Source organism: Amphiprion ocellaris, chromosome 9, assembly GCF_022539595.1.
Source record: "Amphiprion ocellaris isolate individual 3 ecotype Okinawa chromosome 9, ASM2253959v1, whole genome shotgun sequence".
Taxonomy (NCBI): domain Eukaryota; kingdom Metazoa; phylum Chordata; class Actinopteri; family Pomacentridae; genus Amphiprion; species Amphiprion ocellaris.
In genome coordinates this window covers 27572951-27585076 of record NC_072774.1, presented here as the reverse complement: position 1 = coordinate 27585076, position 12126 = coordinate 27572951, and the positions used below count along the sequence as shown (strand labels likewise).

The following is a 12126-nucleotide window of genomic DNA, read 5'->3' as shown; positions in this document are numbered from 1 at the left end:
TATTGTAACTAAAAGGGGCTGCACAGTGGCGTAGTGGTTAGCACTTTCGCCTTGCAGCGATAAGATCCCTGGTTCGCGTCCCGGCTTTCCTGGGATCTTTCTGCATGGAGTTTGCATGTTCTCCCTGTGCATGCGTGGGTTTTCTCCGGGTACTCCGGCTTCCTCCCACAGTCCAAAAACATATGCTGAGGTTAATTGATCATTCTAAATTGCCCGTAGGTGTGAATGTGTGAGTGCTTGTTTGTCTTTGTATGTAGCCCTGCGACAGACTGGTGACCTGTCTAGGGTGTCCCCTGCCTTCGCCCGAGTCAGCTGGGATAGACTCCAGCCCCCCCCGCGACCCTAGTGAGGATTAAGCGGTGTATAGATAATGGATGGATGGATGGATATTGTAACTAAAAGCTTGTTTTATGGGAATCTGCTGTGATTTGTTGTGACCTAAAATATTGACTTACAATACAACCATGGTACTGATATTAAACAAATAATGTGACTGAATGATCAGTTAAATTCCAGTAAACTCTGACATTGTAAACTGGTATTTTGGTTACTACTGAACATTCAGATGGTAGCTTTTCAAGCCAGCTGTGTTTACTGTGTGCAGGCAGACTATCGGTCAGCCTAGATTATATAAATACTGTGAGGAACGGGCGAAAATAAAAAGAATATACTGCCAGCATTAATGTGCCACTATAATGGGTTTATACTGTCATGCAGGTGTAAGTGCATTTGATGTACCTTGCACACTGACACGTGTTTAGATCAGAGAACACAGGATGCCGTAGTCGAGAGAAAAGTATAATATTAAAGTCTATATGGTGAAAATCCTCTTTTTTTTTTTTTGCAGTTAATATAGGGCTGGAGATGTAAAGCAAAAGCTGCCAAGATATGAAGATGCTTATTTCTGCCCCTCCTCCAGGTTTATTTATTTTCTAGAGATGCTTCTGCTAACTGAAAATACACCAAATATTCTGCTCTTGGCTACAAGAGTGAACACAAGAGGCTGCACCTTCAGCATCTGAGGAACTGAAAACCCACTGGATTGCTTTTGTTAATGATGGCAATTGTTCTACAACAAGCAGAAAAATGTTAGTGTTCTGCTTTGTGATTCAGTTGTGCCCATGGAGGTACAAGGAAACGTCCCATGCCGTCTCAGCTAGTGTACTGTCCTCGCTTCATTGTTTAATTTTGAAATTACTGATAACAGTCTGCCGCATTTTGATCCCCATGTATTTTCTTCATGAAACTATGACGGGGTTGACTGAGATGCAAGACACAGTGGGTTAGTATACATTCTGTGCACGCTATTTTATTGTCCCTTAAATTTACTGTTAACATTTTATCACCTTTTTTTTTTGCTTCAAAGTTGTTATTTTACAAAATAGAAAAAGACAAAGGAAAACCTTTATTATTATTGTATGCTAATGATATATGGTTGTGTGAATGATCTCAGTCGCTATTGTCTAAAAGTTTGTCAGGCAAATGCAAATGTTCATTTCGTCTGGTTTGAGCTGCTTTGTGTTTGTTGTTTGATGGGACGGCGTCTTGCTGAAGCAAGGCAGAATTAGACAGGTGGACAGTCATTAGGCCCAGGCCAATGATGTGTTCATTAGCATTTTCTTTCGAATCAGATTCAAATTCAGTCATTTTCCTGTGACCTGCTTTACCATCCTAGCATGATATATGTACAGTTTTGAATGCAGAAGATTTGAATAAAGCTTTCAAATGCAAAATCTTTGATGGCACCACATGACTGCATCTGGATCCACTTTAGTTGTTTTATTAGATTTTTACCCTTTTAAAAATCAAACTAGATGAACATAATCTTTCCTGGTAACCCTGCAGTATGTTCATAAGTATCCTAGGAGTTTGACACATTAACATTATGTTGACACAAACTTTACATAGGCCTGATGCAAAAGTAGATTTAGACTAATTGGGGAAATACTACCTTAAAGCAAAAAATTAAAGATGAGTGACTATGAAACTATAGTAAATAAATGTTGTCATGACTAGTCCATCTGCAGTGTACCAGCAGTCGTGGATAGGTGCTACTGGTCAGCTGCACCTGGTGAGGTGTGTCCAGGTGACACTGACCCGACGTGTTACTATAAAAGCAGCTCCTCATCAGCCACTAACCACACCATGAACTGCCCTCGCTAGTAGAAGCTCTCTGAACTGACAGAACTGATTTGAAGTGAAGACAGGACCGGACATGGGGGGAAAGAGCAGCATCCAGCTCCCACTCTTATTCCTTCTCATTGCTGCTCTCTGCTTAGAAGCACAACCACGATATCAAATTTACCCTATGTTTGATCTGTGGCTGAACTGGACAGAGGCCAGATTGTACTGCCAGAGACATTACACTGACATGGTAAGGTGGAACACAGCATCCAGAGCTGATCTGGTTGACCTTATGAGCTCAAATGGTGTCACCATTATCTGGACTGGTGACCGTGGAGATCCTCAGGGAGCATCAGACAATTTCACGTGAGTATCCTATTTGAAACTATCTTTATGCAGATGTTTAAATATAAATTAGATAAAATGTGGTTGCTAAGCTTGATATCGTTCTGCCTACAGCAACGGGGAATCAGAAGAGATTCTCAGAGAACTCTGCTTCGCTTTTGGACAGGACATAGAACAAGGATGGCCCTATGCTGAGTGCCAAAACGAGTTTCCCTTTATCTGCTATGAAGAAGACAACCTGGTGATCATAAAGGAGAACAAGACGTGGGAGGACGCCCTGAAACACTGCAGAGAAATGAATGCATCATGTGTTGACGATAAGGGGCACCAGACGCACTGCTACAACCTGCTGAGCCTGCCAGATCCGTCTGACTACGACTTTGTCATGGACAAGCTCTACAGAGCCACCACTGATGAGGTTTGAGCAAACTTCAACTACTAATATTTTTCAATTAAAACAAAGATTTTTTTAATCCTTTTTTAATCAACTCACGGCCTCTCTGATGTATCTTGTAGCCCCTTTGTGGACAGACAGAAAAGGAAACTGGTTTATTAATTGGTCATTTTTGTGCTGTGTTGTTTTTTTCATGTGAATGAAAATTAAATAATTAAAATCCAAATATTTTTTAAAAATGTATCACTTTATTGATGCATTCTGCATAAAACATTGTTCAACATTTTGCATGTTCCATTTTTAGGTGAACTGTACATTTGAACAGACTGCATTGCCTTACTCTTCTGTGTATGTGATCAAGAAAGTACCATGACATATCAGTGCACTTTAAAAAGGATCAATAGTCAAACCAAACAGGGTTTTGCTTATTTTGCACATGTAAATGTCTTTATGAGGAACAGTTAATTTACTGTTCCCAGTTATTTAGAAGTCTCCCCAATAAAGAAAACATAAGTGGAATGAAATGTCAGCAGTCGCAGACAAAATCAGTCTCATTCAAACCTTGTCTTGTGTTTCTCAGGTTTGGACAGGCCTCCGCTTCCTGGGAGGAGAGTGGTGGTGGTTAAATGGAGAGACGGTAGGAGACCATGAGATGCTGCCAGAGTGTCCATCCCAGTGGAAGCACTGTGGGAGCATTTCCAAATATGTCTCAAACCGCTCCGTGATCAGGGACTGTTCAGAAAGACGAAATTTCATGTGTGAGCATAAAAAAAAAGCCGTAAATGGTGACAATGATGGGATGAATTAATGCTGCTTTGTGTGCAGGTTAACAGATTAAGATCTCTCTACTGTTTATTTTTGATAATATATATCTAATAATTTCTGAAAACAGATGTTTAGATACTCTACTACACAGTGGACAAGAAGATGCCATCTGACTCTTGTCTTTGCAGCAAACAAATATTTTGCAGCAAAGTTTTTCATTGTTTTGTTCTCCGTAACGTTTCACAGCCTTTTACATTCCGTTGGAAAAATTCAAATGAACATCGGGCGTAATGTAAATACTGGTCACCTGCTTTTCACTAAATCTCTAATTATCCAAATGAAATGTTCATGTGAACCAGTCTGATGACTCTGAGGTAGTGTGAGTCCCTAATCCACTGTTCAGCATTCAAGGTTGTTTATTTTTTTCATGTGGTCGTTAGTTTCCAGTCTCTCAGTGTCTTATTGGCTGTCAGAATTATGAAGGTTATTGTCATTTTATTTCTAAAATATGCAAAAATACTGACTAGAAATTGAATTCCTCTCTCAATACCAATGTACTGTATTCTGAAGAAACAAGCAAACAAATAATTTTGGTTATTTAGTAGTCCTCAAACTACACTCAATGTATATGCATGGTTAGAAAGACAGGAAAATTTGCATGTCTGTTTATAGGTAAGTGGTTTTAAGGATTTTACACTTAATAGCAATATTACTGTAGGCAACAGTAAATACAAAGGCAGCCACTTGTTTCCAGTTATTTGATGCCAGTTCACCTCAGTGAAAACTACATATTGTTTTTATGTATTTAGTCAGACTGTTTTTGTTTGCTTTTTGTCTGCTGTACATTATCATGTCTAAACATAATTATGACTTGAGTAGATTTGAAATAAAGCTATAGGCCTTCAAAATGCCCATGTTTACATGTTTGCCTTGTAAGGTGGACTTCTGACAACATAAACATCAGTTAAATGTTGATTGTGTGGCCTTCAGCATGGAGCCTATTGGGTCACAGCCACCTCTGAGATCTCACTGGTCGCACCTTAAGCCACTGCAAATCTGATGGATCAAGGTTATTCACTTAAATGTGCATGTTGCAGTAAATGCAGCTAAGGTGTTTGAGAGCAAGTGAAAGTACCATTAGATGCTTATAATATGTTTGTGTAGCAGTAGATGGCTGTGCAGACCGTCTGTAAACATCACAGAGTGCAAAAGACAATTTGTGTGTATTTAGTTGATGGAAGTGCAGGCGCAGACCTCAAAACATTAACAGTAGTTGAAGTTTAGTTTGTTGCTTCCAGCCGTAGAAGTTTCCCCTCTGAGTTTATTCAACATCTGTGGCTTCAGACAGCAGCAGGATCTAGTTGAGCGTCTCTTAGAAACTACTAAGAAAGGTGCGCACATTTCTACACAGCACAACACAATACAGCATGAACTTCATTAATTATTTATAATTATGAAGACCCCCACTATGGAAACACGGTCATCATGGTACGACATGAAGGTATGACATTGTGTACTATATACACCTCAGGCAAGTGAGCTGACACACAGTGTTTATAAGCCAGTTTAAGCATTACATTTACAGCAGTTGTTGTTCAGCTGAATATTATTTTACAGAATGAGTTTGATCCGTTTACTAAAGTTAAACTATTTTTCTGCCATGTCAAGTTTTTCTATTTGGGAGATTTTTCCATTTCACAGCAGGATATTTGCATCAGTGATGTGTCTCTTGGTGTGTTATAGAATGTAACCCCTTCAGTCAGCAGAGGAAACACCAAAATAGCAAAGCAACGTCTTTCATTTAGATTCTATTAGAACAGTTGCTGTAGTTACATAAATTAGCATCACAGATTAACAGAATTTTCAGTGCTGAAATCATGAGGTATGGATATAGGTAAACTTTCTCCCCTCAAAGGGATCTCTTCTCCTGGGATATTAATAATGAAAATGTTCACTATACATGTGTTAATCGAAGTAGATCAGATAATTCTCAATAATAACAGTAAAATAGGAAACAAAATTAAATTAGTATCAAATTTCTTAACATTTGTGTTGAGTTTTCAGCTAGCGTGTGTGGGCAAAACAGAATTCCTGAAATTTTTTTTATGACTTCTGGTTTCTGAAGATGTTTTGAAGACATAAAGATGTCCAATGATTTTTTTCTGGGGGCACCAATGAATGTCAAGATGTCCTGAATGGACCTCACAAAGAGCGGTTTTGGTTCCTAACAAACGTGCGTAATGCTACATATTACTACAGATTGCGCATAGTACACGCGCGTGCGCGCACGCACAATTTAATAATTTAATGAGGACGACGAAGCAATTTTGTGGAATCTGTTCAGTTCCTACCTGTGACATGACCGGACGCATTTCCAGGCGGGACCAAGCTCACTTCCGTTTGTCATTCAACGAAACGACGGAGCCTCGCAACGGTCTGTTTCTTCCCGGCTCTTTATAAACGTAGTAAGTTCTGACCTGAAACTCTTTGTCTTACAGGTGCTGATATTTAATTGAACTGTTCAGCTTCTGAAAACGAGCTTCGTGTTTGTCCTCGACAGAGAGAACCTGTCCTGGAGTCTGTTAGCTCGATGTAGCGGCGTGTCTGCACTGATAAAGGGACTGTAGCTTAGCCAGCTAATGACAGATTCATTATGTCCCTAACGACGTACACGACCTAATAGCTCAGTGAATATGAATTACAAACACACGTTAAACGTTTTACTCCATTACATACGCGTTGCTTTCCCACAAATGTGAATGTGTCATGTCGCGAAACCGTCGATAAAGTGTCATCCGGAAATTATATCACTTATTGTTAAAAATAACAGTTGGTTAAAAGAAAATATGAATACCACATCCAATTTAAGTTTTAAATAATGTTGAAATAATAAACCAAATATTTGCTAAGTCAATGGTAAAATGTACCAGCGGTATAAATAATTGATAATCAATGATGCTAGTAAGCAAGCTCGTTGAGACTCTCTAGTTTTAGGGATTCATTAAATTGTAATTCATGGTGCTAAGTACTTGTGGTTGCCGTTATCAGTATATTCTATTGGACTGGTCATGACACTGGGAAAAAATTAACATTTAGATATTTTGTTTTTCTGTGGTATATATTGCAAATAAAGAAATAGAGGAATATTCCCCAGAGAGCTTGTATGACTATTCTTAATTGGGATGATATTGTGGCAGAGTGCATCTGCATCAAAAATATAAAAATAACTTTTAAAAAGCTGAAAAAAGTTTGAGCTTTTCTCATACGGTGTAACACTAGCAAGGCATTTTAAAATAGCATTGTGCTTCAGATGAGATTCAGATTTTGGTTTTGTACTTGTCATGCAGAGTTATGTGGCGCTGATTTAAATGGTCAAACTTATTAAATGTGTTGCCTCAAGTGGTGGCGACAGTTGGAAGACACTGCTTACAGAATACGTGTTTTTGGTCAACACTGTCATTTCTGTAGCCAAAACATTGCCATACAACTCATGTTTCTTTTTGCAATCTGCCTTTTCACTGTCTCTCTTTGGCTCCTCACTTATTTTGCTGAGCACACATGTAGCCTGCATATCAGTAAACTCTGTGTTTTGTAAATGAAATTTGGAAACTAGATCTCTGTGTATCCAATAATCCTTAACCTAAAGTAAATAGAAGTAAATGGTGTTCTGCAGACAGAGTTCTCTGGTAGATTTGACATGGAAAATTAGAATCATGCGGGTTTTCTTTTCGTATCAAGCAGCAAAGAAAGTTGTAGCATATTGTGTTTGAGTTAATTTGGTTTACTTCACGTTGCAATTGCTCCGTTGTGACCACTTACTATAAGCACGCTGCAGTGTTGATGCTAAAACAATATCTTGTACAGCTGTTATTTTTAACATAATAATGACTGATTTTTGATTAATGCAGTAAGTCTTTCCCTCTGTGTCTCTTTCATTACAGGGAGCTGAATTTTGTGACCAGACATCATGACACTGTTTCACTTTGGAAACTGCTTTGCTCTGGCATATTTCCCTTATTTTATAACCTACAAGTGCAGTGGCCTGTAAGTGTTCATTTCATTGTGGATTGAATGTATTTGCTGACTGATGTCCACATTTCCAGTCACAAAAAACTGCATGTGGAGGAAATGACTGCCTGAAAATTACTGCCTTGTGCTCCTTTTGACACGACTGTTTCCTGGAGTCCTGCTTTGTAGCAACATATGCTTGAAGGCTGGAGAGTCTCTGATAATAATCTTCTTAGTAATGTTAAGGGTTTGGGAGTGGGTCTGCATAATCCTCTTAAATCTGTGTAGTGTGGTTTTGAATTTGCCATTGATGAAATAGACATTCTTTCTCACTATTATCACACTCCTTTTAAAGCATTGCATCACAAAACAGAAATTTCTGCCGTCTTTGTCTGATACTAAATAGATATATCCTGAATTCTGCTTTTCAAAGTCTTACATTTTAAATCTGTGTGTTCAATGTTTAGTTCAGAGTACAATGCCTTCTGGAGATGTGTCCAGGCAGGAGCAACATACCTGTTTGTCCAGCTCTGTAAGGTGAGAGAGTGTTTCTAGATTTTAAATGGTCTTGTCCAGTGCCTGGATATGAAATAATAAACAACATAAATAACAACAGAATAAGCACAAATGTCAGTATCTCCTCTGTGTTTGAATGTAAACTGTATTTTCTTTTCTTTTTGTGCTTCAACAGATGCTGTTCTTAGCTACATTTTTTCCCACATGGGAAGGAGGAGCAGGCGTTTATGACTTTGTAGGAGTAAGTGTGTCATCTTGGTAACAACATCAGAAAAGAAGATTATCTTTTGTGTAGTTGCAAAGCAAGGAAGCGACTGGAATACTAGCTTGAAGCTGGGATGTGTGTTGTTTTGTCTTCTAGGAATTTATGAAGGCCACAGTGGACCTAGCAGACCTGCTAGGTCTCCATCTGGTGATGTCTCGTAATGCTGGTAAAGGAGAGTACAAGATCATGGTGGCTGCCATGGGCTGGGCCACAGCAGAGCTTGTGATGTCGAGGTGAGCAGTAACACTGTTCCTTCAAAAGAAACATACACAAAACTTGTCAAATTGCTCCACATATCTAAACAAAGAAGCTTACTGTTTGTATCCCAATTTACTTCTTCAGATGTCTGCCTCTTTGGGTGGGAGCCAGAGGGATTGAGTTTGACTGGAAATACATCCAGATGAGCTTTGACTCTAACATTAGTTTGGTGAGTAGCTGTACCTTCTCATCGCTTTCAATATTCACAGTTCTCACTTTGTTGTTGATAGCAGTGATGTATAGTAGGGATGGAGCAATATGCATTTTTCAGGACCGATACCAATGTTGATTATTGGTAATCAAGAAAACCTGATAGCTGATACTTGGAACTGATATCTATAATATGAAATGTTTTAACAGCACGTGATAGCAGAGAACCTGTCATTCATAACTGGGCTTCATCATTAATATGGATGACTATAAATGAATATGTCAAATAGAAATAGGAGTGATTAAATTAGGACGCTGTCCTCTGTTTATGTGGGATCGACTGAGATTGATCAGTTTGTCTCCTGCAGTTATATCTGCCGTTCTTCTCTATTTTCTTAATCTTTCTCTGTCCTATCCCTTCTGTTGTCCACCAAGGTCCATGTCTTAAAGCATTATTAATTATTGTTTTCCAGACTCAATTTCAGGTTAATCTGTGGCTGCCTTCCAACTTAGCTGCTAGCTGTCACCCACTGTGAGAGAAGCTAATTTCCTGGTTTGTGGCAACAGCTGTGTTCAGATTTTTGAGACCACAGAATGATGACAGAGAGAAGAGGCTGCATCAGACCTAAAGTAGCACATTTAATTCATAAATAAAAATGGTAATAATAATTTGCCAATAAAAATGCAGATAATCAGAAATGTGGCAGAAATTGGCCACAGTAATCAGTCAGGCTACTCCTAATGTATGGAATAGATTACAATAAAATAATTAGCTCTTATCTTTCTGAACTTAAAATTGTGTCGCTGTCACTATGCTTTTTCTCAGCAAAAATGTTCTATTGTGTCTGTAATGTGAATGTTTAGACGATGGTACCTGTTTATGTAATAAATACAAATTAAAACCAGCAGTTCTCTCTGTGTGTATAGGTGCATTACATCGCTATGGCAGCAGTGGTGTGGATGTTTACACGATATGACCTTCCTAAGAGCTTCAGGCTACCTGTCACTGTGCTGCTGGCTCTGTGTGTCTATAAAGCCTTCTTAATGGAGTAAGTCTGGTGTTTTCACACTCGCTTACATGTTCACAGCAATCATATACACGCCAACACATACAGTGCCAAGAGAGAAAAACTCAAAATAGCTCTCATTTAATATAACTGAAGATTCTCAGGCGAAAATTCTCTTCTGCCAGTTTGAATTTCTGTGCTGTGGCTGCAGTTTATTTTCTAAACCAGACGATGGCACTGTAACAACACTGCAGCTACATAACATGTAGTAATAGTTAGTTTTTACTTTTTAGCACTTTGAGATTTTGCCTAAATGAAAAGTGCATTACAAATAAAATTTATTATTGTTATTATTATTATTATTATTATTATTATTATTATTATTATTATTATTATTATTATTATTATTATTATTATTATTATTATTACTTTTATTTCAACAGACAGATGAAAAGCAATTGCAGGGCCACAATAAACCTGGTAACTGCAGAACACATAAGAATGTGAATAAGAGAAAGACATCAGAGCATAACTGAATATAAACTGGCAACTTCAGAACAACTTTTTGTAACTTTCTCTACACATGCCCTATATAATACATCTCTGATTTTCTTGTGTATTGTGGTGCAGGTCTTGTGGGTCAAGTTATCTCTCTGGGCCCAGGATTTAAACTATGCAAACTGAAGCAACTCTTTTTTTTTTCCCCCCACTTGTGAAACAAGCTTTCTGAATATCTGAGCTCTGCTAAAACTGTCCGCTCAGGGTCGGAGCTTTTTAATAAATTTACTGTTTCTTGTTTTAAATGTCCTTACTATTTGTGTTTATTTCCCTTTTATTGTAGTTTTAATGTAGTTTTTTGTGGTGCTATATACAAAAACTTAAAATTAAAATGGTATTAATCAATTAAAATGTATAAATGGTATTAATCAAAAGGCCACAAAAATTTCTAAAATGTGTTCACATGTTTGCATAAAGAATGCCAGGCAAATGAATAAGGGGAGTTCATTTTATTTGATTTCGATTCTGTGAAAGAATTCATTCTGATACTGGTGTGAGAGGACCGTGTTGCCTGATCAGATATCTGAAATATTTTGGAATAAACTCATTCTTTAGCCATTGATAGATTTTCAGCAGAGCTAGTACATTGTTTTGTTTTGTTCTGTAAGAATATTACTCACATTATGCTTCTCTCTGTTGTGTCCTCAGGTTGTTTGTCCACGTCTTCCTGTTGGGCAGTTGGACAGTGTTGCTGGTGAAAGCTGTGCTGACTGGTGCCATCTCTCTCTGCTCACTCTTCCTCTTTGTCACTCTGGTTCACAGCAACTAATCAAACCTCAGCACCCTGGGACAAGCCTTTGACAGTCTCTTTTGGCCCAGATTGGTCCAGGGATGTGGTAGATCAGAAGCTGACCTCTGATACCATATCAGTCACTTCATATGACCATACGACATTAAAGACAGCTGAAAAATAGTTACGAATATTGGGTCATTGGACTGGTTTGACTGGTGCAGAGGTACTAATTACCAGCTGGCACACTCACCAGTTCTTCCAGTTTTGATCAGTGTCTATGGACTCATGATGAAAAACTCAGAGGTGAAGCTTTGTCTGCTTTCAGACCAGTTAAAACTGCAGAATGAATGGTGACATCAGGAGGCTTCTGTATTGTGATTGGCTTACCAAAGCTGTGTTTGTTTCATGTGAATTTTCTATCAGATTGGCCACAAGTTAATTAAGACTTAATCAATTATAGATTTGTTTTTTATATGTTCTCCAATGAACCAGCATTAATGCTTAGATAAGGTAGCAAAGAGAATCAATAACAATGAATGACAGTGACAGTCCCTTCATAGTTTGTGACCACAAATTTATCGATTTATTTATATACAAGTAAATATTGCAAGTAATTAAAACATAAATATAGGACTTTTGTTCTCATAAATGGAAAAAGATTTAAGGACTAACTAAAAAATCTTAACAATCCGTAATGAACTGAGATCTACTTTGCATTTGGACCATATTGACTTTGACACGTCTCTGATTTTGACAGAAATAAATGTGTTTGTATTGTCTTATTTTACTGCCATTGTCTTGATCGGACTGTGAAGGGTTAGTTTTGTGGTGAGTGATTAGCAATATTTAGGAACTTATGTTGTTTTTATGAACTGAACTTAGGAGATTGAGTAAATACCACACACACACACCCACACACACACACAGGAGGATGTATCTGACTATGAAGACCATTTTGAGGTCAAGTCTGAGTCTGATGATTCTGATTATGAACCAAATGAGG

The 12126-nt window shown here is 38.0% G+C and overlaps 2 protein-coding genes across 3 annotated transcripts; both read left to right on the top strand.

The window, feature by feature from the left end:
* Positions 1-115: 115 nt before the first annotated feature.
* LOC118469392 (uncharacterized) lies at positions 116-4538 on the top strand. The gene is made up of 3 exons (XM_035942176.2): positions 116-2490; positions 2584-2887; positions 3444-4538. Exons 1-3 carry the CDS (start codon positions 2216-2218, stop codon positions 3669-3671), a joined length of 807 nt encoding a protein of 268 aa, XP_035798069.2. The 5' UTR covers positions 116-2215; the 3' UTR covers positions 3672-4538.
* Positions 4539-5974: 1436 nt separating this feature from the next.
* Positions 5975-11905, top strand: tmem147 (transmembrane protein 147). Of its 2 annotated transcripts, none has more exons than XM_023296646.3 (8): positions 5975-6093; positions 7570-7672; positions 8104-8173; positions 8328-8393; positions 8514-8650; positions 8760-8844; positions 9753-9874; positions 11039-11905. In XM_023296646.3, the coding sequence occupies exons 2-8, from the start codon at positions 7596-7598 to the stop codon at positions 11157-11159; spliced, it is 678 nt and encodes a 225-aa protein (XP_023152414.1). In that variant the 5' UTR covers positions 5975-6093; positions 7570-7595; the 3' UTR covers positions 11160-11905. The 2 variants fall into 2 exon arrangements, with proteins under 2 accessions (XP_023152414.1, XP_023152415.1); XM_023296647.3 differs by having other exon boundaries at positions 6020-6062.
* Positions 11906-12126: the final 221 nt, after the last annotated feature.